The sequence below is a fragment of the Melozone crissalis genome, unplaced genomic scaffold, assembly GCF_028551555.1.
Source record: "Melozone crissalis strain CALT ecotype California unplaced genomic scaffold, PUWL_Pcris_2 ptg000081l_1, whole genome shotgun sequence".
NCBI classification, from domain to species: domain Eukaryota; kingdom Metazoa; phylum Chordata; class Aves; order Passeriformes; family Passerellidae; genus Melozone; species Melozone crissalis.
In genome coordinates this window covers 3124228-3150249 of record NW_026535858.1, presented here as the reverse complement: position 1 = coordinate 3150249, position 26022 = coordinate 3124228, and the positions used below count along the sequence as shown (strand labels likewise).

The window sequence follows — 26022 nt, the reverse complement described above, 5'->3', positions numbered from 1 at the left end:
AGAAAGTTACCTTCAACAACCTTAAAATGCAGACTTACAAGCCATCATTCTTCAGATGATTAGACAGCAGCTGTCTGGCAACAGAAATAAACTATTTTTGTGAAGCAGTAGGCATTTCTTATTTACCACCTCTCACCTTTTGTTCTTAATCTATAAATCTGTCACAATAATTTTAAAATACTGTGTGTGCAAATTCCTGCTCTGGTTACACCCTCTCCAGTGAAAGGCTGGAGATGAGTGCATCTCTCTGAGAGCTGCTTAGTTAGACATACAGCTCCTTTGAAATGTGCTGGATGTGAGGAACTGGAGCTCTGTATTTGGCAAAGCACCCAGGTGAACCTAAACTGATGAGTTTTTTGCTGTTTCCCATGAGTATTTGCTGCCTTCAGGGCAGTGTTAAACACAGCAGGCAGCAATCCCAGGCTTCTTTCTCCTCACTGGCCAAAGCCTGGACTTGTGCTGTCCCACACCTCAGTAGGATTTTGCTAAAGCATCCTTTTCTCTGCAGGTGTCAGTCGTGGTTGCTCCCATGGATGTGTCCTTCCCACTGTTCCTGGAAGAAGCCTATCACCCTGCCCCTCTGGCAGAGCAGAGCCCCCCAGACACGTTTGTTGTGGAGGTCAGAGCCTTGTACAAGCTCCCTGTGGACTACAGCATCACCTCTGGAGATGAGAAGGGTGAGCCCTGGATGTGGAGAACAGGAGGAGCCCTGAGTGTTGGGATGGTTTCTTCCCTCCTGCTTTCTGCTCTTCCCTCAGTTCCACAGCCATTAACACTGAGTGGGAATGAAGCCAGGGCACCAGTTTGGGGTGGATCAGGTGTGGGCATGGTACTGAATTTCTGTCAGAGCAGCACAAGGCACGTGGTGCAGGGCTGGCTTCACCAGCTCTGTGCTGTGTCTGCTGCAGGAAGATCAGGCTGGACCTGGTCAGGCATAAAGTTACTCTGGTTGGACAAAAAACAACTAATAGCACAAAAACTTCCAGGAGAAAAACTAACTCAGCAACGTGTGAGTGCCTAGAGTGAGTTTGCATGTGGTCAAGTGCATCAGTGCTTTGTCACATGTGGTTTATTGCTAAATATAGAGCTGATTTTAATCCATCATCAAACAGCCAATTTGTACTTCAGTTTTGTAAAGTGTTTTGTATGAAGTCGTGATCTTGAAGGTAGTTGCAAAACTCCTCATCTTCATTTAGAACAGGACTTGTTAGGAAATATAAAAAATATCTAACTGAAAGAGGGACAAATAATCTCTGACTGTTTCAGAGGAATGTGAATACCTGGCTGAAGAGTGGTGGATTGAATTTTTTCCCTTTTGGTTCCCATTGTTCTGAACTGTTTCTTTTTGTTAATTACAGCCCTGGATATATCTGACATTCTTGTCAACCTTGTAAAAACATTAAATTTCATTTTGTTCTTTGAAAAATACTATTTTTCAAAGAACAAAAAATATTGTAACATACAATATTCATATAAATAATCTGTACTTTTCACTGAAGGATTCATATCTTCAGTTTCAACTAATGAAATAATAACCAGAATAATTTCTGGTTGATTTTTTTTTGAACAGGATATTTCATCATCCATCCATCCAATGGTGTTGTAAGAACAAGTAAGAATCTAAAACTGGAAGATTTTCCAGTAAATTTCAAGGTACGAGCAACAGACTCCTCTAATGCTGCCATATTTAATGAAGTGGAAGTGAAGGTGGAAGTCCTTGATGAAAACAATTTCCCCCCAGTTTTCCCATCTTCTCTACTAGAAGAGAGATTGCCAGAGGTAAGAAAATGTCATCTAAACTGAATAACAAAAAAAGTCTTAAAAAAAAAAAGTTTGTTGAGTATACAAGTAAACCTTCAGGAGCTGGGCAGAGTTGCTGTTCTGTCCTACCACATGGTGTTGTGAGGTTTATTTCAATCCAAATGCACACCAAGAGTGATCTAAAAGTGTGGATTTATTGAAGAAAAAGTGAATCTTTTCTAATAGGGGGCTGCCTGAAGGAAGAACTAACACTACATTTTGAATATTTTACATAGAGAATATTCAGGTGAATTTGAAATCTACTGGATGTGCTGGGCACCCCATAGGCTCTCACTCAGCCTTTTGTGAGGGAGCTTCACACAGGGCAGTACCAGGGCACAGTCTCTAATTTAACAATATTTCTGCTCTTGCTCATGTACAGTCTGTTGTGATTTTGCTGGCACAAGTGATCAGCAGCAGAGAACAAGCCAGATCTCAGTCAGATTTTCAGACACTGTGGTTCTCTACAGAAGAAGCCACAGCATTTGAATATGTAAAAGCATCTTGCTCAACATTTCACTCTTCAATTTTGAAGCAAAACTTTTCACACTTTAATCTGCTGGTTGCTTTTTTTTTAAAAAAAAAAGAAGCACATTGATCATGTTGATATTTTATAGAGCACATACCTTGCCTTTGAGATCCCCACCTAATGCACACATATTGTCTTTAGCAGCCACCACTGATTTGAAGTCTAGTCCATTTCTACCACTGAATTAGAGGTTTAACTTATTACACATAATTTTAATGTTCCCAGTGAGTTTAATGCAGAAGAACTAGAATCACACTCCCCAACCTTAAAAAATTGATTTCCATGTGAAATATTTACACAGTGGGAATTGCTGGATCAAATAACTTCAGGTCTCAAATGGCCCTGCAAGTGAAACACTGATACCTTCTGTCAATCTTGGTGCAAAGAACATTGTTAAAAAGGAAAAATCAGATTGTTTATTTTGATAATTATTAGCCAAATAGTGTTCAGAAAGAAATGTGATTTTGGAGTTGAAAACACCCATTGAGTTTCACAGGAGAAGAGGCTGTTACACAGAAATAACAGCAAGTCAGATATTTAGGTTAACATTTGGGCTGTTTGAAATAATATTTCTTCCTGAAAATTGCAGCTATATGTAGAGATATGGGGGGCGGGGGGGAACAGTTATTTTCTGTAAATTAGAGAAAGCAAGAGACTCTCTTACTGTGTGGATCAAGCTGTATAATTTTGATTTAAAAATGTCTATACTAGTGTAAGTGGATGCAGTACCTGTTACTTTGACATAATTCAAGCAATTGCAGCAAAGCAGTCTCTGAGAGCCTCAATCCTTCTTCCTGCAGCATTCCCCTGCTGCTCAGATTGTGCAGCTGAAAGCTCAGGACAGTGACACAGGCAGAAATGGTTTCCTGACATATGGCATTCTCAATGGACAAGGACTGAAATTCAGCATAAATGAAACCACTGGAATCCTTTATTCCACTGCCCCCTTTGATTATGAAGAGGAACCCACAGAGTACCAGGTTTGCTTTAGATATTTTAAATCTTCTTTATTTTTCTCTTGGAAAACAGGTGGCACTTGTGCTTTTGTTTAGCTTGACAATGCTTGAGCATTTTCTGCACTGGTTTAGAACAGGAGCATCTCAAGGCATGAGGCATTATTGAAACAAGGCACTGCCTTTTGTCTAGAATGAAATTCAAGCACAGCTCATTGTTCACCTGCCCTGGAAACACTTCAGCACATGAATAACTAATTTCACAATGACAGCTCATGTATTCAGCCCTGTCTGTTGCCTGAACCTGTGCTGAGACCTTGCAGATATGATTCTCAGTTAATCTCCTTTCTGTTGCTGCCACTGCTGGATATTTTTATGGTCTTATTTTGCTTCAAGCAAAAATATTGATGAATTTGTTGGTTTTACACAGAATGATTTTTTTATTCACCCAAATACTCCTTAAGTTTTCAATAATCATTTTGAGGAGAATTCAGAAAGGGACTTTACATAAGAATATTTCAAAGATTAAAATTCCCCAAGGTTTTTTTAATCCTTATGCAAAAATCTCTTTGTATGATTTCTGACTTTCAATAACTGTGCAACTTACAGGTTGTGGTGTATGCTGAAGATGATGGGATCCCTGAGAAGAAGAGGGGTTACTGCACAGTTGTGATAAAGATCACTGACATTAATGACTGGCCACCTGTGTTTGATCCAGTGCCTGACTTTGGTGTCCAGGAAAACGTGCCTGTGGGATTCATAGTTGGAAAAGTCACAGCATCAGACAGAGACACAGGAGACAATGCCTTCATTCTGTATGAGCTCACAGGTAACAAGCAATTCTGCCACTGCACTGGCACTTTGTCTATACAATTATGAATATAATTACTATTACCCATGTTATTTCTTAACCTCTTTCCACCAAAGTCAAGAATGTTACTAATTCATGCTCATAAAATTTTCAAACCTTGGCTCATGTTTCAAATGGCCATCCACTCAAAATATTTATTTTCTTCTTCTACATTATCCAGACACTACTTAAAATTTGTTTTGATGAGTTCAGGGCGCAAGTAAACATATAACTTAAGAGTATATTTAATTATGTGCTGCTAAGATGTATTAATTGATGATGCTTGTTTAAATCTGTCTCAGGTGAGGGAGAAGATATATTTGAAATAGATGCAATAGAGGGCATCATTAAGATAAAGAACTCTCCAGACTATGAAACCATGAATAAATACAACCTCTCAGTGACTGCAGTCAACAATAAATCTGCCCCTTTCTATCAGGTAAGAGACCATTACTGTAATGAACAGCAACACTTGAGAGTGGATTTTGAACTGCTGGGAGGGAGATCCATCCCAGCCATTTATTGTGTAGAATAAATGAGTCACCTCATCATGTTTAGAGTCAGACTTCTACAGCCTTTAACCACACTGAGTAGTAGTATACTTTAATTATGTGAAATATTCAAAATGATGCATGGTAGGCTTTGACCCTGAATTGTTTGCTGGCTGACCTGTGCTGGGGAGCTGGAGTTGTCTCCTGCTGTTAGAACTGTAAGTGATGTGATAATTTGTCATGGGAGAAGAAGTATTTTCAGCAGATTGTTCTAGTTCTGCTGTATTTCTTTTATTTGAAAAGTTATTAGACACTTCTTTAACAGAATCAGAGCATGTGTGGATTTTCTTAACTGCAAGGAGGACATGTTGGTCTCCTAAACATGTCCTGCTCTTACTCATTCAGACACCTTTCAAGGAGAATCCTAGTGCAACACTGAATTCCTGCCTCTCCTGCTAAACTTCTGTAGGGATCTCTGATGCTGAGTTCACACAATTAAACCCAGACAACATTTTACTGCAGCCTTTTCCAAGCCTGATTTATCATTTCTGCTGCATGTGCACGTAAAGAAAACAGAATGCTAAATGAGAGTTTCTAAATACTCGGAGATGCATGGCACGCCTTTGTTTCCTAGGCAGCCATCCATGTCAGGGTTGCAGTGATGGATGTGAATGACAATGCCCCAGAGTTTGCCCAGAGCTCCTACTCTGCTGCCGTGAACATGGTGAATCCTGTGGGGGCTCCTGTCCTCACCGTGAGCGCCACTGACCGCGACCAGGTGAGAGATTCCTCTGTGACCCCTCAGCACAGCACATCCTGCTCCTCCTCCAAGCAGAAAGGGAACCCTGCTTCACTTCTGAGAACTGGAAATCAGGAGTTTAGCTGGCTCTGCCTTGACACTGATGTGCTCCCTGCTCTGGGCATGTTTCCTCAGCTTTATTTCCTTTAATTTTACCCTTTCCTACACAGAGCTGCATGCACCAGCACTTCATAAATATACAAGAACTGAAGCAATTTAGTGTTTCTGAAGTTATTTGAACTTTTGAAGTAAAAAAACCTGTAAAAACTAAATATCATATAGCTGGAAATGTGAGCTCACCAAACTCCTTTGAGCAAGGAAATGTCTGCTCACCAAAATCCTCTAAGTGTGGCACCCCAGCTGATTCTCTCTGTCCCCATTGTTAAATGTAATTTTGTTTGATATATCTGTACTACACCCATCAAATAGGATCCAGGCTCTGGCAGGGATATCCAGTAGTCAACCACATCACCATGACAACATCGCTAGTAATTATATCATTTACAAGATGAAACATCTCCAAGTGACAACAAAATAGGTGTAGCAGGTGCCTTCCTATTTCTTCATGCATAATTTTGGTTGGAATAGCTGCAGCTGTGGTACATTGCTGCAAATCATCTAACAGCCCTTTTTTAATCAGCCTTTTCAATGATTCTGTATAAGAAGTGCAATTGCCTTTGAAAATTGCTGAACTGTGGGAGATCTGCATTGAGACCCCAGTGAAACTCCTCCTTCAGCTGTGCAGAGTGGCACTTGTCCTCCCTGTGCCACCCTCACTACTCTGACTGTCCCCCTCTACATATCTAACTTATTTTCATTAGAGACTTTTTGCCATCTTTTTGCTGTGTAAATGACCAATGTATTGTCTTTTCTTCTGCTTTGTGTTTCTTTTTAATTTTTACACATCCTACCATAGCTTTCATTCTTAAAAAAAACCCAAACAAAACAGTGTTTCCAAAATAATTCCACTAGAGCCATTCAGATGTTTTTTGGATCTCTGTTTCAGTGTTTATCCTACCTTCCAAACACACTCCCAGTTCCATGAAATTGTGTTTCTTTCCTGGCAGGGGCACAATGGCCTCATTGAGTATTACATCCTCCCGGACGCCAACGTGAGCCCCTTCTTCCTGATAGAGGATTTGAGTGAGGGGAAGATAATTACAACTGGGAACCTGTCTAGGTCTGGAGAGATGCATTTGACAGTGATGGCAAAGGACAAAGGCTCTCCCCCTTTAAATGGCACTGCTGTGGTTACTCTGAGCGTGTTTGACAACCGTCCCTTCGTGCCTCGCTTCAACCAAAGTGAGATCAGGTGAGGCTTTCACATCCACTTAAATAACTGGGATGTCTTCACCAGGTAGTGCAAAACAGAGCAAACTTGAAGGTCACTTTCATATTTTTCCATGCAGAAGAAGGGACATCAGTTTTGGGAGTTTGTTAAAGCAAAACACAGGAAATTCTGCTACGCTTGGGTTCTGTGAATGTGAGCTGAGGCATTGTCTTTTATTTCTCTACTTTGCAGCTTTATAAGCCAGACTCTTTGTCCCTTTGCTCTTCAACACTATAAAACATTTTTCCTTCAGTTTTACTCAAGGATGACCCAAAATCTGACTGGAAAACCAGGGTTTGCACTGTATTCTGAAAGTTGGGCAGATCTGGCAAACAGCTGGGGGGAGGGGGCAAGATTTTCCACAGAGAACTCTTTTTTACAAAGTTAAATTTCAAAGCCTGCCTGGGCAACCACTGTTGGCAAATTTAACATTATGGTTCATAATTTATTTCCTGCATCAGCATTTCTGTTTCGGAAAACACTGGAGTGGATTATTTAATTTATGATTTTGCTGTGGCTGAAACTTCAGGCAAACTAATTGACTACACTATTGTATCTGGCAACGAAAGAGGTGAGTACCAGCCCCATTTTAAGTTAAAATAGCCAGGAGAACATCATAACCTGTCTTTTGCATGGGAGGTGCTGCTGTGCATAAATGAGATGGAGAGCATGGATAAAACTTTTTTAAAAACAGGAGTTTTTAAAAAACAGATAATTTTTTTCAGGGCTTTTCAGCATTGATTTTGCTGATCTTTGGCTTTAGGAAGGGTGGTAACTTGCTAAGAAATGGCTTCTTAAATTTTGAGGTAAGGGTAATTTAGAGAGTGGGGGAGCCAAAATAGAAAGTGTTGTTTACAAGCAGCTTCCTCCCTGCCAATCACTTTTAGTCCATCATTTACTTGCATTTATGTTAAGGCATCTGCCCTCTTGCAGCTGTGCCCAGGCTCCGTTTGGCCCACAACAAAGGAATTACACAGAAACTAAGAGAAAACTCAGAAATGCATTTAAAAAATGGAGCTGTGCAAGAAGGAGCTGCAATTCTCCTTATTTGTGAAATCATGTGAAATCCTTGTTCACATTTACTGCTCCTTGGCACGTTTAAGAGCTGTTTGGTGTGGGGTAGGAGCCCTGGTAGCTGTGGTGATGCCTTTGCTGCCTGGCCAGTGGAAGTGTTGAATTCCACATTGTTCAGAGCAGAGCAGCCATGGACGCATCCCAAGGGCAGCTAATGGCAGCTGTCGCAGCAGAAGTGTGTGCTTGTCCTTTCAGGTCACTTCAGACTGGATCCCGAAAGTGGTGAGCTGAGAACAGCAGTTAATTTGGACTATGAGGAAGTTTCTCAGTATGTGGTTTTAATTCAAGCAAACCCAAGAGTCTCCTCTGCTGCAGAAGAGCAGCGTTCAGGTAACTTCTCGCTTTAAATGACATTCCGGGGGAGCAGTGGACACACGTTTTGTGTTTGCAATGCACACAGGAGCTGTGATTCCCTTTAGGCTGTAAGGTTTGATGTAACCTGAGGAGGTGCAGGCTCTCACTGCTGTTTCCCCAGGGCTGCTTGCTGACAACGCGGCCCTGCTGGCCATCTCCGTGCAGGACGTGAACGAGCAGCCCGCCTTCCCCAGCCCCTCCTTCCGTGCCCGCATCCCCAGCTCTGTGCCCTACAAATACCCTGTCACCACAGTCCAGGTACAGTACTCCTGTGCTCTCCACAAGGACAAGCCCTGGCACACAGCTGGGTTTCCCCCACTGTGTTAGAGGAGCCTTCAAGCTGCTCCTGAGAGCTGAGTTTACTGCTTGAAGAACAAGGTGAAGCCCCAAAGCCACAGGCTGAGTGTCTCAAATCACCTTTTTTAAACCCAGGCCACAGATCCAGACTCAGGAGACAATGGACGTCTGCAGTACAGCTTAGTGGGAGGCCAAACCAACGAATTTGACATCAATGAAAACACAGGGCAGATTTTCACAGTTTCTGTAGCAGGAAAAGCTGGAACGTTTTATCTGCAAGTCCAAGCTGCAGACCAAGGCACAAGAAGACTCACAGCCCAGACAACAGTCAATGTAAGGAAGATTTTTGTGTACAATCCTGATTTACTTCCACGTCAAAATTGTAAACAAGAAGGGCTAATTTTGGTAATGGTAAAACTTATTGGAAGGGCTAATTTTGGTAATGGTAAAACAAAATTACTTAACTCTGTCAATAGGCCTGTCAGATACATGAATATTTACATACAGGAATTAAGAGGTTGCCATTTTCATTGACATATAAAAATATGTTGGCACAAAAACTGATTTTTGGAGGACAATTATTTTGGGGCTTTTTGTGGGGTTTTTTTGATCAATCTATGAGAGGTACAAATGCTCTAGAAAATTTTATCTGTGATTCTTTATTAGGTAACTGTTGATTCCAGTTCCAGCAGCAACGTTGTGATGCTGGTGCTAAATCAGAAGATCAGTGCTGTGGAAAGAAAGAGTGTTGAAGTACAAAGGTATTTTTGAAATTGTGAAGCTTATTCTGCTATAATATCTAATGATAAATTCAGAGTTTGGGATAGGGGTCTGACAGCCTGCAGCCAGTGCTCAAGAAAAGCCAGGCCTTCAATCTGACAGAGCTCAGAGTAATTTGAGTGAATTCACAGGAATCCACCAATTTTTGCCATCTAAGTTTTTAGCCTGAAGCTGACACATCTCAAAGAGGTCACTGGACTGGACAGTTTCATGTGGTCTCTTCCCACCTCAAGGTTTGCGTCATTTTTAACAGCCTAGGATAAAGGTTTTCATGGAGCAGGATAAAAATGTGGAGACATAGGGCAGACAGGACAAACCAAACCCACCATTAAATTAAAACCACAATTGGCCTTTTGGGCATATCAACAAAGATGGGAGATCTTTTGTTTGGCTACACATAAACATGTATTTACATTGGAAAGATTGAGTCCTGTGCTTATGAAGGGAAATCACTCTGAAGGTGGGAAAAATGAGTTTGTGATGTTGGTGTTATTATGGACCAGTTCTTGTTGGTAAAAATGAAATGGAAAACTTTCTTGGAAGCAGTTGGTGGTGACTGCTGCCAGAATGATGGTTTAACTGGGCCACTGGTCCCATCCAGCATGAAATCTCTGGAAAAAGAGGAGAAAACCATGAGGATTATGAGACTGAATTTCCCTCCTCCCCACCTTTACTGTTTATAGTAATCTATAGATATTTTTTTCCTCTGCTACTCACTCACTCAACAATTTTGGACAAATAGCTTAATTCTGCATTTTTACATGCTTTGACCAAAACACTGCCAAGGTACTTTTATTAGTATCAATTAATATCTGCCAAGTGTTGTACTAAATACTACTTCACTTCATTTTCAGAGTAAAAGAATCTGTCATTGCCCAGTTAATTAAAAATGTTTTCTTCATATGATGCTAGGGTCCTGGAAGAGAAACTTGGATGGAATGTATTCGTGCTTAACATCTATCCCAAGGAGTCTGACAGAAACTCAAGGAGCAGCACTGATGAAACCCACGTAGACATCATTGCTTTTGATGAGGCCCGCCAGGAAGTACCTGCAGAAGATGTGAAAAGGTTTGTGAGGCACACTCTGACCTGTGGGGGTCAGAGCTCGTGCAGACAGGACATTTTAGAATTCAGAAAGCTGATTCACTATTTACTGAAATCTAATTTCCAGAGCTCGCCAAAAACATGAGTAAGGCTGTTTCATTGTGCAAATTAGATTAAAAAGTCAGAGAAAATTTAAGAAGAAAAAGGCTGAGGGAGAAAGAATATCATTAAAATACAATTTAATAGTTTAAAATAATTAAATAATAGTTTAATATAATTAAAATATATATTGACCTGATATATATTTTTATATATATATATACACACCTGATATATATATTTACATCTGTTATATATATATATACACACACCTGATATATATATACACCATATATATATATACCCACACCATATATACAGACTAGATATATATAGACTACATATATATATCAGAGCGGCAGACTGTTGATTAAAACCCCACACTCCAGGTGTATTTTACATTTCTTTGGTAACCTGTCAGTGATGCGGATCCTAGTTCAGGTGTCCAAGCTCTGCAGCATTTCAGGTCACAAGCCCCAGGGCTGGCTGCTGGAACACAGAGCTTCTCCTGAAGGGGAGACACGACAAGCCCGAATGCTCGGGAAGCTCCTGGCAGAGCAGGGAGGGATATTCTGCATTTTCCAACCAGGCCCCATGGCCGCTTTCCCTGTGTCCCCAGGAAGCTGAGGGAGCAGAGGGCTGCCATTGAGCTGGGGCTGCAGCAGGTGTTCTCAGCCCCCGTCAGCGCGGCCGTGCCCGAGGCCCCGGCGGCCGCGGCAGCCCCGGAGCGCACGGCCGCCATCGTGCTGGGCGTGCTGCTGGCCGCCACCTCCATCGCCTTCCTGGCCTACGTCCTGCTGGACCTCAAAAGGAAAAGGTACCAGGGTTTGCCTTCACTGTGCCACCCACCTTCACTGCTGATGGGTTTAATGAAAGGTGTTTGTCTGATAAACTACCGGCTTTTGCGGGGAGCGCTGCCCGAGATTTGTTATGTTGGATGCACCACACACAACTGGAAGTTGTTTCTTCTTAGTTGTTTCTTCTTGTGTTTGTCACACAGCAAATGCAGAAACAAATAGTTCTGAACCAGAGAAATGTGGGCAGCAGAAATTTTCACTGTGAGGAGGGGCATGTGGGTCTTTTCCAACCCCATAAATGACAAAATCAAGGCAGGTTGTGCTGCTTAAATCAAGGGAGTTTTTGCTGCTTAACTTCAGTGGCAGCAGGGCCACATGGTAGAGGAAAACAATTTCCAGAAGGGAAGCAAACCATTTACCCTGCTGCCATTATGGGAAAATAGGAAAGACTCCAAACTAATCCCCAGAACAGCACTGAAAATAAATGTTGCGTATTAAATTTATAACACAAGTAACTCATCTTCTGTTTCTAAAACAACTGTAAAGCCAATCTTCAAAAAGAATTTATTATTCTTATTATTTCAATGTATTATTTTCAGAAAGTATGGGAAACAGGATTTGGTTAAGAAAGTTGATGTTATAGAGGGCATTGATAACCCGTGGGCAGATGACAAAAATGGAAGCCTGAAAAGCTTAGAGAAACCAGAGCACATGAATAATGGGTAAGTAGACTGCTGCAATCACAAATTTATAAAATACTGCCTATAAAAACTGTGGTTCTAGTTTATTTTGGTACCATAGGATTTTTCTTGGATCTCCCACTAGGCTATAGGTCCATTTTTAAGGACCCTTAAAATGACAAATTAAAAATCTCTACACTTGAAGGAAGTTAATACCTTTTAATCTTGTATCAAAGGCAAATTCTTACTTAGTCTTTAGCAAATTGTTAATCCTAATGCAGAAAAGACCCTTCAGGATACAGGAAGCTACTTTATTCCCCTGGGTACAATCCCACTAATTTTAAGATCAGTGTAATTTTGAGATGCTGCTCTTGGTTGTAGAGGCTGAGATTTTTGTCTGTGGTGCTATGAACTCTCTGACCTCTCTTAGGAGAACTGAGGTGATGTCATTTGACAACCTGGAAGGCACCAGAGGAGATGATGCTGAAAAAGATGAAATTCAGGCCCCTGAAAAAGGCAATTACCTGGAGACAGTGCTGCTGGATTACAAGGGTGAAAGTGAGGAACATGGAGCACCTGAAAAAGCTGCTGAAAGTAGAAATGTCGAGGTCCAGCCCACAGCGAGATTCACAACAGAACAGGTAATGAGATTTATGATTGCAAAACATGGAGTGAAAGGTATTTTATTGTTATTCACCAAGTAATTGAAGGAATTATCAAAAAAAATAATCCAATAGAACTGAAACCAAAAATATATTGTGAAGTAATCCCTGGGAGTGTCCAAGGACAGGGCTTGGAGTGACCTACTCTAGTGCAAGGTGTCCCTGCCCATGGCAAGGGGTTGGGGCTGGACAATCTCTTAAGATCCTTTCCACCCCAAACCATTTTGTGATTCTATAAAAAAATCTTAGGAGGAGGAGGGGCTGTTTGTCCATGCCTAGAAGAATGAGCAACACTTTAATCCAGAAGTGATGACTCTCTTCTGTCTTTATGGAATGTGAACAGTAAAGGGCTCACAATTTTACAATTTCCACCGTTTATCATTTCTCCACACTCAAGCATCTGTAGCTCTCTGCCTCACCTGTGCTACGCTTTTTTGCAGGACTCCTTTCCAACAGACACAAACCAGAAGCCAGCTCTCTCCTTCTTAACACCTCAGCCCACACTGCCTGCCCCTGAGAAAGAACTGAAAGGAGTCAAGTTTTCAGAGGTGGCAGTGATTTTGGACCCAGAGCCCGGAGATGATGAGTCTGAGGACGATGAGCCTGGAGATGATGAGTCTGAAAACTATGAGTCTGGTGATGATGTATCTCTCTGATAAGAACACTCCATGAAGAACATTTATAGAAAAACCACAATGAGACTCATTGGAACAGCTCAGAATTAAATGAGCAATAAGAATATGGGAATGCTATCCAGATTTTAATTTTGTTGCTGTTTTAAGGATGGATGAGGAAGAGAACAAGCAATATGCGGGAAGGGCTGCAGTGCTGCGCTGCAGGGCTGCTTTCCCAGCAGCAGCGCTGTCTCACTGTGTATTTAATTTCTTCTGGCACGTGTCAAAGACAAGACAATAAACCCGATTCCAGAGGCGCTGCCTTGTCATTGCTTCAGATCGAGTAATTTGGGGACATCAATTCCGTTCTTGTGCGCAGAATCGTCCGCCGCAGCGTCTGAAAACCAGAGTCTGTTTTCTAATTTTCCTGTTCTCCTCCATATTTTTTCTCTCTCTCTCTCCTCTTTTCCAGCGAGGCGGTGCCTTTCCCCGGAGCAGCCCCGAAGGAGCGGCTTTTCCCCGGGCGCAGGAGCGGCTTTTCCCGGGCACGGGAGCGGCCGCCGAGCCCCAGAGCAGCGCGGAGGCTCCGGGCGCTGCCGGGCCCGCTGCCTCCGCCCCCCGCGCCGGGAGGAAGGGCAGGGCCGGGCCTCGCCTTCCTCCTCCTCCGGCGGGGCGGGGAAGTTTCTGGCACCTTCTGGCGGTGGCGGCGGAAGCGGCCGCGGGCAGCGGGGGGAGCGGCGGAGGCGGCGCCGCGGCAGCGCCATGGCCAAGTGGGGCCAGGGGGACCCGCGGTGGATCGTGGAGGAGCGGGCGGACGCCACCAACGTGAACAACTGGCACTGGTGAGTCTCTAAAGCAGCCACAAATCCCGGGATGCGGGAAGGGCCGGGGGAGCGGCGGCCGGCGCTGACCCCGCGGGTTCCCCCCGGGGCAGGACGGAGCGGGACGCCACCAGCTGGTCCAAGAGGAAGCTGAAGGAGGTGCTGGAGGGGCTGGTGGTGGAGGGCGAGGCCGGGCGCTGCGAGATCGGCGACCTCAAACACGTGGAGGGCGAAGCGTCCTGCAACAGCCGCAAGGGGAAGCTCATCTTCTTCTACGAGTGGAACCTGCGCCTCAGCTGGAGAGGTACGGCGCGCTCCGGGGGCTCCGCGGGCACGGCCGGGCCTGGCAGCGGGTCCGGGCCCGCCGGGGAGGCGGCACCGCCCGGGCTGTGCCCGCTGCCACCGCGGCCGGCCCTGGGCACGGAGCCGGCCCGGAGCGCGGGAGCTGCCGTGACTCGGCCGGGGCTGGAGGCGATGCGGGAGCCACGTGGGCCCGGCCCGGAGAGATGCGTGTTCCCGAATAACCTTGAAACCCGAGCTTGGCTTTCCCCTCAGCCCGGCTTTCCCACCGCCTATTCCTCAGCGCTGCGGCCCCGGGCTGTCAGCGCGGTCACTCGCTTTGCTCTGCGAGAAGTGAATGCTGCATTGTGGTGGCACTGACAGCAGAGTGCGGGGCTGCTTCAGTGACACTGTGCCCAAACTGCAGCTCCACGTTACAGCTGTGCTGCTTCAGTGACACTGTGCCCAAATTCCAGCTCCACATTCCAGCTGTGCTGGTTCAGTGACACTGTGTCCAGATTCCAGCTGTATGCTCCTCCATGCTCTGGGGAGCAGGAAAACCTGGGAGATGTCACATCTCAGCTGTTTCCAAAACGGAACTGTAGTTTACATTGAGAATTACCAATTACGGGAGGATAAAACTCTTTAGTGGGAAGTAGAAATAATTCTTGATTATTTGGGGTGCTGGGGGCTGTGCCCATGCATTTTTTTGTTGTGCCATATCCATTTGCAGTCCCAGCTCTTGCAGTTGCCCTCTGCTGTGCCTGTCCCATGACAAGTTCTTTGTTTGCAGTTTGGCTTTTGGGGATGCCAAGGAATTCTTCCCGTTTATTAAATGCCTAAAACTTGACAGCACCTTGTGGCCCCTGTCTTGCACTGGAGTAAGAAGCAGGAGCAGCTGGTGGAATGAGCCTGCACAGGAAATTGTCCCTGGATATTGTAGTGCCAAGTGACAGGCTGTGCTTCCCAAATGCTGTCCTCATTCCTCAGCCCTGGGCTGTGGAGGCTGGCCTGGCTGGAATATTGCTGGGACCAGAACAGATCTGGAATTGAAGTCTGCACCCACAATAAGAGGGGACTTTAAACTGAGTACTGTTGTTTGTTTTAGGCTTGTTTTAGGTTTATATGTTTAGTTTTATATGTTCCAAGTGTGCTATAAACTGAGAGCACACTTAAGAGTTGGGGTGTAAATGTTAACAGAGAACAAGGCAAACATTAAACTCTTGTGCAGTTTAAGTCCGTGTAGGTAAAATAATTGTAATCCATTTTTTGACTTCTAAGTTCAGCTAAGATCACCTGAAGCTTTAATCAGAGGTTAGCTCGGCTTTGTGTGGTTTATTTCAGAGTACAAAGTTAGAAGCAGGCTGACAGTATTTTGTTTGTGTTTCTATGCAAGTTCTCTCTAAAGTGTTTCTCTCCAAGATGTTTGTGCTGGTCGGTGTTTAGAGACAGCTCTGACTTTGCTATGCTGAGTGAATCATGGCTCTGAGAGCTTCATTGGCTACTACACAGGAAATTCTAAAAAAAACCCCCAGAGGCTGATGATTTTATTTTTTTTTTTTGTGCTAGCCAGCATGTTGTATGTTTTGAGGGCTCTAAATTAGAAGTGAGAGTTCAGATTGAACTAAAAAACTGTAATGAGTTCTACAAGTCTTCAAGGATAACTAGGACTTGAAGCTTTGATTAAAAGGTGGATATGTAAGGACAAATGATAAAAACCCTGAGATTTGCAGCTGGTTTGGAAAGTCCCGGGTAGGAAAAACTTTGTGTTTAGCAATTTAGGTGAGAAAGAAACAAGAAAGTGAGGAACTGAGTGTACTTAATGGCACTAAAATTGAGAAAAATGGCTGTTCTGTCATTTTTAGAGGATGTATTGAGGATTTTAATGGATCACTCCACATTGTGGTGCAAGCTGTGTGGAAACACGTTTGTCCTTTTAAAGCAGGTATTTCAGCAGTGTGTTACAGCTGGCTCTTTCTGAGGTGTGTGCTTCACTCTGGACTGGCAGGAAACCAAAAAATAATTTATTCTCAAGTCTGTTACTGAATTCCAGTGAAATTCCACCACATAATTGGAGTGGTTGATAAAAAGGCAGTAAAGCTTTGTTTACATTACAGTGGTAGTGAAAATGCAGAGCTGCACTGACATTCTGCCACCAGCTCTGTTTGTTCTCTGGTTGGACTTTGCTGCCCAGCACAGCCCCTGGCACTGTGAAACTTTATTTTAAGAGTTGTGAAAACTGCTGGTAGCATTAGCTGGCTGAAGTCAGGTTTGTGTTTAGCTGCCCAGAACTCCTTCCTGCAGGGCTGCACTTCCTTTCTGGGGAGCAGCCAGAGATCAGCTGGGTTTTATTGTCTGCAGAGAGCACGGTGTGTGGTTTTCCTGTGCTGGTCCTGGTGCTGGAGAGGGCAGGAAACAGCACCCAGAGGAGGCTCTGTGGGCCCAGGAGTGTTGCAGGGATGGCACTGACCAGTTCCCAGGGTTTTTCTGAGTGTCAGGTTCTCCTGGGCCACTCTGAGCTCTGGTGCTGCTGTCCCTGTGTGGCTGTGCAGTCACAGCTCTGTGGGTTGTGCAATCCCTCAGACCCGAGTGGGGAGGGATCTTTGCACTTTGCTACAACAGCCCTGCACTGCTCTCCATGCCGGGAGCTCCTGGGCTTTTGTTGGCATCTCCAGCAGTTGGGTTCTGTCATGGGGGCTCAGGGCAGTCATTAAAGCAATGAGAGTGATGGTCAGGGGAACCCAGGTGGCTCCTGTGAAATTGATTGCCCCAGAAATTCTGCATCTGCCTTGCTGATCATTGCCCTTGTGCAGTCCTGCTCAGCCCTGGGCTGTTGGAATGGGAGTTCTGCTGATGAAGCACCTTGTTAGATTTTAATGTTCTGGCACTGAGCCGACAGACCTGCCTGGTTCTCTTCTTGCTTTCTGAAGAGATTTTACTTTTTTCTAGATTCATCTAATTAGCGAGTTAATTTAAATAACAAAGCACTTTTGCAAGGCCAGGGGGAAGAGTCTTCAGTGAAATAAAAAAGCCTCAGACCTTCACTTCAGTCCTTGCAGTGTGCTCTAAGGCAGAGCAGCAAGGGGCAGCTCAGTGGGGTGGGCCTTGGCCCTGAAGGACCAGAAGTGGAGCAGAATTCCTGTCCTTGCTAACTCTTTATTGTAAAGTAGATAAAAGTGATACCAGGTGCTCTGAATGTGCAGGTGAAGTTCCTATTTTAAAATGTCAGTTGTATCCTCTCCGTTGTACACGTGTGTGTTTCCTGGTAATGTTCCTGCGCGTTGGGAGTGTCACACAGTGAAAGGGCAAGGTCAGCATTGCAGGGAGCTCCTGCATCCAGGGCAGGCACATCCAGGGCAGGAGGAGATGGTGTTCCCCTGCCCACCCTCAGATGCACAGGCTGTCAGAGCAGCTGGGTCCCTGCCCCTCCCTGCTGCACCTGGATGGGGACACAGCTCCCAGCAGAGGCTCAGGTTCCTCCTCAGTTCCTCTGAATCAGCCCTGAGGCTCCTCCTTCAGGTAACGCCTTTGCACAAATGAGTTCCACCTGTGAAGCTCTTGCTGTGGGGGACGGAGTTTTGATGATGCATTTAAGAATTCGTTATGTTGATACAGGTACAGTGAAAGAGTCTGGTGAGAAACATAAGGGATCTGTTGAAATTCCTAACCTGTCAGAAGAAAATGAGGTAGATGATACAGAGGTAGGTGTGCAACACTGCTATGGCTCTATAGCTCCACAGTTCTTAAATAAAGTTAATCAACATCAGGCATCATATTTTGATTTATCCTGTTATTAAGTGGGGTAATTACTATGTGGATAGTTTATTTCATGCTTTTGTTTATTATACTTGGAATAATGCTTTATTCTGTTCTCAAATTAACCAATGAGGAATGTGCAGTTTGCTTTGCTAATTAATGTTTGTGATAATATTCTAACTACAAATTTGAGAAGAATTTTGCTTGTAGTCTTAAAAAGAAACCCAAACCAACACAGCAAACCACTCCCAGCCCTAAGAGCTCAGGGCATCTCTGTGTTGGGTGGATAATGGTGGGTACTGGACTCCCACAGATCCTTCAGCCTCTGCTGAGAAACCCCTCTGGGCTGAACTGGACTGAGTGGAGATACTACATTTATTTATGTGTTAAGAGGACTTAATTTTAGCAAAGGTTGGCTCCCCCAAGATCATGAATTGGAAATTGCAGCTGTCCTCTGAGCATAGTAAACAAAGCCCAAAGCTTTCCTTTGCTGCCACATCCCAAAGGCTCATGGCTGGGGTCTCATAAATGCTGTCATTTTTCTGTTCCAGATAAATGTTAGCAAGAAGAAAGGGGAAGGTGATGTCCTGAAGGAGCTGATGAGAACTGAAGGAACCACCAAAGTCAGAGAGGCCCTGAGGGACTACCTGAAAGCACTTAAAACAGGTAAATGGAACCAGGTGCATTAATCAGCACCTTGGGAGTGTCCTGTGCAGGTGCCTCTCCTGAACAGCTTGCTCAGATAGTGACAAACCCCTGGGTTTGTACTGGTGTGATCATTGATAAACCCCTGGGTTTGTACTGGTGTGATCATTGATCAGTCCCTGGGTTTGTACTGGTGTGATCATTGATCAGTCCCTGGGTTTGTACTGGTGTGATCTTCATTGTCACCAGCTGAGCTGAGTTAGGTCAGTCCTGACACTCAGGATCTTTTAGAGGTGGCCGTGCCCAGAAGGTTCTGCAGGGCCTGAGGCTGTGCTGGGTCACACAGCCCTGCCAGGCTCAGCTTGGCCCTACCTGGACTGGCCAATATTAGGATTTCTTTTGGTTGCCTGATTTTAAAAAATTGCCTTCCTTGCCTGATCTGCTGCCTTATTTTTGTGTCCTTTTGCTTTACTTATTAATTAAATTAGTTATTTTCTAGAATTTCTGAAATGCTGTCTTTATTTCTGTTCTTTACTCTATAAATTCATTTTTGGCTCATCTTTTAGCTTGCCATTATCATTTGGGATTCTAAGGTTTTACTATCTTAAACTTAATAAATTTATAAATTTCCACTTGTTCTTCTAAACCAAAGGTGAATCAAATTTAAATTTTCCTTTCTTTTTTTTTTTGAACTGTGGTATTTTTGTGAATGACAGCTGTTTCCAAGAACCAGGAAAGTTTGCTCAAAAAATTGATGCATTTATAGCTTGTAGTCAAATTGTTATCAGGTACATCTCTGATTGTGAAATACTTTATTAAATTATTACCTCTTTGTTAAATGCTGTGTAATTTTCCCAAGTTGGATGCACCAGTTTTTGGCTTGAGAAATTACTGTGTATGATTTTTAGGGTATCCAAAGATTCTTTAACTCTGGGAGCTCAAAGGGCAGCAGCCTCTGGCAGGGTTGGCTCCATTCTGTGCTGAGTTTCCCTCCAGCCTTCTCCCAAACTTAGAATAATTTCTTTGGGTGTTGTTTCTCTTTGATCTGAACATCTGTCTGTGCAGATGTTTCTGATCTGGGGTCAGGTAACTTGGAAAAGCCTTTTGAAGGGAAATTGTTGTTAGGTCTGTTCCTGATGGAAGCCTAAGAGTAAACTGGGAAAGCTGGAGTGAGTTTTATGTCCTGCCCAGTTTTACCCATTCTCCAGGGTTGTGGTGATCTTCAATGAGTATCTGAATGTCAGGGGGGTTGAACAGCTCAGTTTCACACTGACAAGTGCTTTTCTTCATTGCAGAGTTCACCTTGGGAATGATTCTGCCCACAAAAGCTGCTGTAGGTCAGGACCTGGCCACGGAGCGCAAAGCGGGCGGGAGCCCCGTGCAGGTGTGGTGGCTTCAGGCTTTCCCTCTGAGTTCAGTGACTCCTGAGCAGTAAAACTGCTGAGGAAATGCAGAAATGCAGTGTGCAATTGCTGTGTGCTTGAGAAGCTGCAGGTGACAGCCCCCTTGCCCTGCCAGCACTTTGAAGGGTCAGGATCTCACACTAATTCTAATTCCTGGGAATGCTTTTTTGCTTTGCAGGACTCTGTTACACCACAGGCTCTGGATATGGTGGGAGTAAAAATTCCAACAGTGAGGATACACATGAGGGAAGTCTTCAACTCCCCAGCTGATGAACTGTACAGCATCTTCACAAAGAAGGAAGTGAGTGATACTTTTAGGAGCAATTTTAACTGAATGTGGCTGCTGATGCTGCTGAAGGGTTGTGTAAATTATAAACACACCACAGTGTCAAGTACAAATTCCATTTGACGAGAGTTTATTAGGTTGCCTTAGAACTTTTTTGCCAGGTGTTCCCTTAACAAAGTGAGGCTGCATTGTTGTGGTGTTTGGGTGCTGTCACTAACAAAAGCTTTGCTCTTTGATGTTGGTGTTATTGAGGAGCCTGAAGGGCTCAGTGATGGCACTGCTGCTACCCACAGCTTAATTAGATTAATTACTGGAGGTGATGATACTGTTGCTTATAGGGTATGAAACACAGAATCACTAATTTTGGGTCTGTGTCCTTTAAAGGAGCCTGGGCTGGGATTGGAGAACTTTAAATTATCACCCCAGGGCCACCTCTGGGAACCGAAATGGCTCTGATTCCTGCAGTTCCCCTCCCTTGTCTCCCAGCCTGGTGCATTTTGTGTTTTTCTTTTTTCTTTAGTTGGTACAGAAGTTCTCCAAGTGCCCAGCTGTGATTGAAGCAGAGAAAGGAGGCAAACTCCAGATGTTTGAGGGCTGTGTCAGTGGTGAATACACAGAACTGGTAAAATTCTCCTGCTCTACTTTAAAAAAGGAGGGGAAGGGAGGGTGGCTCCTTCTCTGAGCTAAAAAGGAGAGTAAGGTTGTGAATTTCAGCTTCTCTAGTATTTCAGTTCCTCTATTTCAAAGCCAAACAGTTGGGTCTTTTGTTGTGTGGGATTGACCACACCTAAGGACCTGCACAGGGAGCAGAAAACTCAGCACAATTCTCTGTAACTGAGAGGAGGGAGAAAGGTTTAAGGTTTATCAACCAAATCCATCTTTTTAACTGGGGGAATGATCTCTGTTCTATTCAGGGCAAGTGTTACCTTGTCCCAGCTGAATGCTGGTGCAAATAGAAGGGAAAAACCTGATAATTAGAGCTCAGCTGCATTTCTGAAATGTCCTAAAAACCATTTTCATCTGCAGAAGTGCCTGACTTGTGTATTGGGCCAGGCTGGGTTGTGTAACACAATCTCTCAGTCACACTTGGAAATTTCAGTGGGGAAAACTGGGCTTGTCCTTGTTTCCTGCAAGAAAATCACTGTTTTATGTGCAGTACCCAGTGAGTCCTGGGTCTTTTCCCACAGCAGAAACACAGCAGTGCAATGCAGCACACCGAGAGCTCCATGAAAACATTTTTTATTTCAAAACCCCAATCCTGCTCTTGTTTACATGCATGTGTCCAGAATGCCATAAGCTGCTGCTCCTGTCCCTGTGTTTCAGGGAGAACAGGAATGGGAATTCTCTCAGGTGCTGACAAGAGCCTCCTTCTCTTCCCCAGGTGCCAAGCCAAAGACTGGTCCTGAAGTGGAGGTGTAGGAGCTGGCCTGAGGGTGAGTTTGCCCAGATCTCTGCTCCTGCAGGGAGGGGAACCAGGCCTGGAGGGACCAGCCTGGGCTGGACATCCCTTGGGCCCTGCCCTTGGGAAAAAGGCAGAGCAGAGAGGGAACCAGCAGCAACAAATGGCAAATTTTTCTTTAAAAAGCTCCTGACTGAAGGCTCCTGTTGTCTCTCCTCAGAACATTATGCAACTGTGGCCTTGACCTTCCAGGAGCTGGCGGCTCAGTCGGAGCTGGAGCTGGAGTGCAAAGGGGTTCCTGTCTCCCACGAAGAGAGTACAAGACACTGCTGGAAGAAGCAATATTTTGAAGAAATACATCTTTTACTGCAGCAATCAAAAGACAGCATGGAATGACAACAGCACTGTAGATTTGTTAGGGCATTACTTTTTATACTTTGTTAACATTTGGTTTTCTAAAAAAAGAAAAAATATAATTTATTTGTGGGAAGAATAAAGACCCACTTCTATGAGACTGTACATAGTTTAAGCACTATTTATGGGTTTTTAGGGAATGAGAGGCAAGTCAGACTGTGTACATCAACAGCTTTACCTGGGGACAGTGATCTCTGTTCTGCTTGCCTGGAACTTGAGAGTGATAATAATGATCCAGTTGCAGTGAGCCCTGCCTTCCAAGGTAGGTGAGCTACACCATCAATAGAAGCATTTCCAGTTCCTTACAATTCAGTGTATCAAGTGGCAGAATGAAATCCCTGTAGGAGATGGAGTTCCCAGCAGAGGTGAGCTGCAAGGGATTACAAAACTGCTGATCCATTTCAACAATTGGGGGTGTCATTTACAGCCTCTGTGGAATACTTGCTAGGTGCTTTTAACTGCAGACTGTTTGCAGCTGCAGTGTTAGGGAAGATAATTAACAATGTCATGTAATTATTAGGTCTGCATGCACTGTACTCCCTCCCTTGACCTCGGTGTGACATTTATTTAGGAAGAAACAAACAGTAGTAGTGCTTTCTTTCTGCAGTTCTGTAAAACCTTCCACTGAAATGATTCACAGCCCTCTGCAATGCTGTACCTCAAAGAGAACAACTGTAAAGAGAATTTTGACAGGAACAGATTGTAATTCCTAATACAACCATCTCGAGGTGAGCAAGGATGACTTAGGTCTCAGATGCTTTATAAATAAAGTGTACAAATGAAATATGCAATCTGAAGCAATCTGACCACAACAGGGCAGGCTGCTTTTGGAAAACATGCTTGGCTCAATAAAAATATGACTTTACATCAAGCTGATTTTCTCCATAAACTCATACTGCCACACTAAATAAGTTTCTTAGCAGTTAAGTGCTGTATATTTTATTGTTACAGAATGCCAACACATGGCAACCTTACCACCCAAAAAGCTCCCATTATCCTGAGGAGACAGAGGTGAGGCTCAGAGCACTCCCTGGGGCTCTGTTTTAAGTGGCCACGTGCTGGGTGGGGAGCAACCTCCTGAGAAATGTTCTATTTTAGCATCTGTTTCTGAATGCTCAAAATTCAGTTTCTTTCCCCCCCTCAATATTCCAGGAAGAAACTTGCCTAGAATACAAAAATGGTTCAGGGTAGTGGTTGACAAAGGGAAATGAAGGTCTAAGACAGTTCAGGGTAGATGGTTGAAGAGATACTGCAATATTTAATCCTTGAGAGTAGATGGTTCTGTGCAAGTCCAAGTTCCTTCAGCCAGTGAAACTGCAGCCCCAGTGCTCTCAGGGAATTGTGCTTCCTCATGACTGAAATCCCCTGGTTTTCCTGTCCCCCTGCTCTCACTGGTGCTAAAAAACACAGGACCTACTTCTGCTTCCAGTGTTGCAGTCCCTGCTCCACGTGTGAGGCTGCCAAACCCCCTGGAAAATGAGGAGGAGCTGCTCCATTCCCCTCTAAAACTGGGGCTAAAATTTCTCCTGGAATTCCAAATTAAGTATCTTAGATGATAATTCTCTGAGAAAGGCAAAGAGAAAAACAGTACAATGGCAAAGACGTGGTTTGTAAGATTATGGCCAAAATTCCTCACAGATCTCAGCACTTCAAGTGCCACAGGAGAGGCTGCCTGTGCATGCAGCAGGTATTTAAAAGCTTCATTTTCAAGGGGTTAAATGGGAGGTAGGAATAAGTAAGAATAAATGGGAAATGGGATAAAACCTGGAAGAAAATCAAAGCTTTAAAGAGACTGAGGAAGCCAGTGGAAGATTAAAGGGTTTAGGGTTAAAGGGCTATCAAAGGGGAGGGAAAGGGAACGTTTAGAGGCAGAAAAAATACAAACTAGAAAACTGATTTAAAGTGAGAGAATAGAATAGAATGGAATAGAATAGAATTAAAAACAAAATAAATAGAAGGGAGAATAGAATAGAATAGAATTAAAAACAAAATAAATCGAAGGGGAACAGAATAGAATGGAATGGAATGCAATGGAATGGAATGGAATGGAATGGAATGGAATAGAATTAAAACCAGAAAATAAATCGAAGGGGAATAGAATAGAATAGAATAGAATAGAATAGAATAGAATAGAATAGAATAGAATAGAATAGAATAGAAACCAGAAAATAAATCGAAGGGGAAATTAATGGAATGGAATAGAATAGAATAGAATAGAATAGAATAGAATAGAATAGAATAGAATAGAATAGAATAGAATAAAAACCAGAAAATAAATCGAAGGGAAAATTAATGGAATAGAATAGAATAGAATAGAATAGAATAGAATAGAATAGAATAGAATAGAATAAAAACCAGAAAACAAATCGAAGGGAAAATTAATGGAATAGAATAGAATAGAATAGAATAGAATAGAATAGAATAGAATAGAATAGAATAGAATAGAATGAAAACCAGAAAATAAATCGAAGGCGAAATTAATGGAATAGAATAGAATAGAATAGAATAGAATAGAATAAAAACCAGAAAATAAATCGAAGGGAAAATTAATGGAATAGAATAGAATAGAATAGAATAGAATAGAATAGAATAGAATAGAATAGAATAGAATAGAATAAAAAGCACAAAATAAATCGAAGGGAAAAATAATGGAATGGAATAGAATAGAATAGAATAGAATAGAATAGAATAGAATAGAATAGAATGAAAACCAGAAAATAAATCGAAGGGGAAATTAATGGAATGGAATAGAATAGAATAGAATAGAATAGAATAGAATAGAATAGAATGAAAACCAGAAAATAAATCGAAGGGAAAATTAATGGAATGGAATAGAATAGAATAGAATAGAATAGAATAGAATAGAATAGAATAGAATAGAATAGAATAGAATAAAAACCAGAAAATAAATCGAAGGGAAAATTAATGGAATAGAATAGAATAGAATAGAATAGAATAGAATAGAATGAAAACCAGACAATAAATCGAAGGGAAAATTAATGGAATAGAATAGAATAGAATAGAATAGAATAGAATAGAATAGAATAGAATAGAATAAAAACCAGAAAATAAATCGAAGGGAAAATTAATGGAATAGAATAGAATAGAATAGTATAGAATAGAATAGAATAGAATAGAATAGAATAGAATAGAATGGAATAAAAACCAGAAAATAAATCGAAGGGAAAATTAATGGAATAGAATAGAATAGAATAGAATAGAATAGAATAGAATAGAATAGAATAGAATGAAAACCAGAAAATAAATCGAAGGGAAAATTAATGGAATGGAACAGAATAGAATAGAATAGAATAGAATAGAATAGAATAGAATAGAATAGAATAGAATAGAATAAAAACCAGAAAATAAATCGAAGGGAAAATTAATGGAATAGAATAGAATAGAATAGAATAGAATAGAATAGAATAGAATAGAATAGAATGGAATGGAATAGAATAGAATAGAATGGAATAAAAACCAGAAAATAAATCGAAGGGAAAATTAATGGAATAGAATAGAATAGAATAGAATAGAATAGAATAGAATAGAATAGAATAGAATAGAATAGAATGAAAACCAGAAAATAAATCGAAGGGAAAATTAATGGAATGGAACAGAATAGAATAGAATAGAATAGAATAGAATAGAATAGAATAGAATAGAATAGAATAAAAACCAGAAAATAAATAGAAGGGAAAATTAATGGAATAGAATAGAATAGAATAGAATAGAATAGAATAGAATAGAATAGAATAGAATTAAAACCAGAAAATAAATCGAAGGGAAAATTAATGTAATGTAATGTAATGTAATGGAATGGAATGGAATAGAATAGAATAGAATAGAATAGAATAGAATAGAATAGA

The 26022-nt window shown here is 42.5% G+C and overlaps 2 protein-coding genes across 2 annotated transcripts; both read left to right on the top strand.

Moving 5' to 3' along the window:
- The first annotated feature begins 529 nt into the window (after window positions 1-529).
- LOC128946387 (cadherin EGF LAG seven-pass G-type receptor 1-like) lies at window positions 530-13794 on the top strand. Its single transcript, XM_054290118.1, has 17 exons — window positions 530-677; window positions 1571-1779; window positions 3130-3309; window positions 3892-4111; window positions 4435-4571; window positions 5258-5401; window positions 6490-6734; window positions 7214-7323; window positions 8022-8156; window positions 8302-8438; window positions 8613-8810; window positions 9144-9238; window positions 10170-10325; window positions 11020-11217; window positions 11797-11919; window positions 12308-12518; window positions 12980-13794. Exons 1-17 carry the CDS (start codon window positions 530-532, stop codon window positions 13193-13195), a joined length of 2862 nt encoding a protein of 953 aa, XP_054146093.1. The 3' UTR covers window positions 13196-13794.
- Window positions 13795-13867: 73 nt separating this feature from the next.
- On the top strand, window positions 13868-23027 carry LOC128946547 (activator of 90 kDa heat shock protein ATPase homolog 2-like). The gene is made up of 9 exons (XM_054290422.1): window positions 13868-13995; window positions 14088-14278; window positions 17869-17954; window positions 18561-18675; window positions 19950-20038; window positions 20236-20358; window positions 20864-20965; window positions 21725-21776; window positions 21963-23027. Exons 1-9 carry the CDS (start codon window positions 13916-13918, stop codon window positions 22136-22138), a joined length of 1014 nt encoding a protein of 337 aa, XP_054146397.1. The 5' UTR covers window positions 13868-13915; the 3' UTR covers window positions 22139-23027.
- The last annotated feature ends 2995 nt before the right edge of the window (window positions 23028-26022 follow it).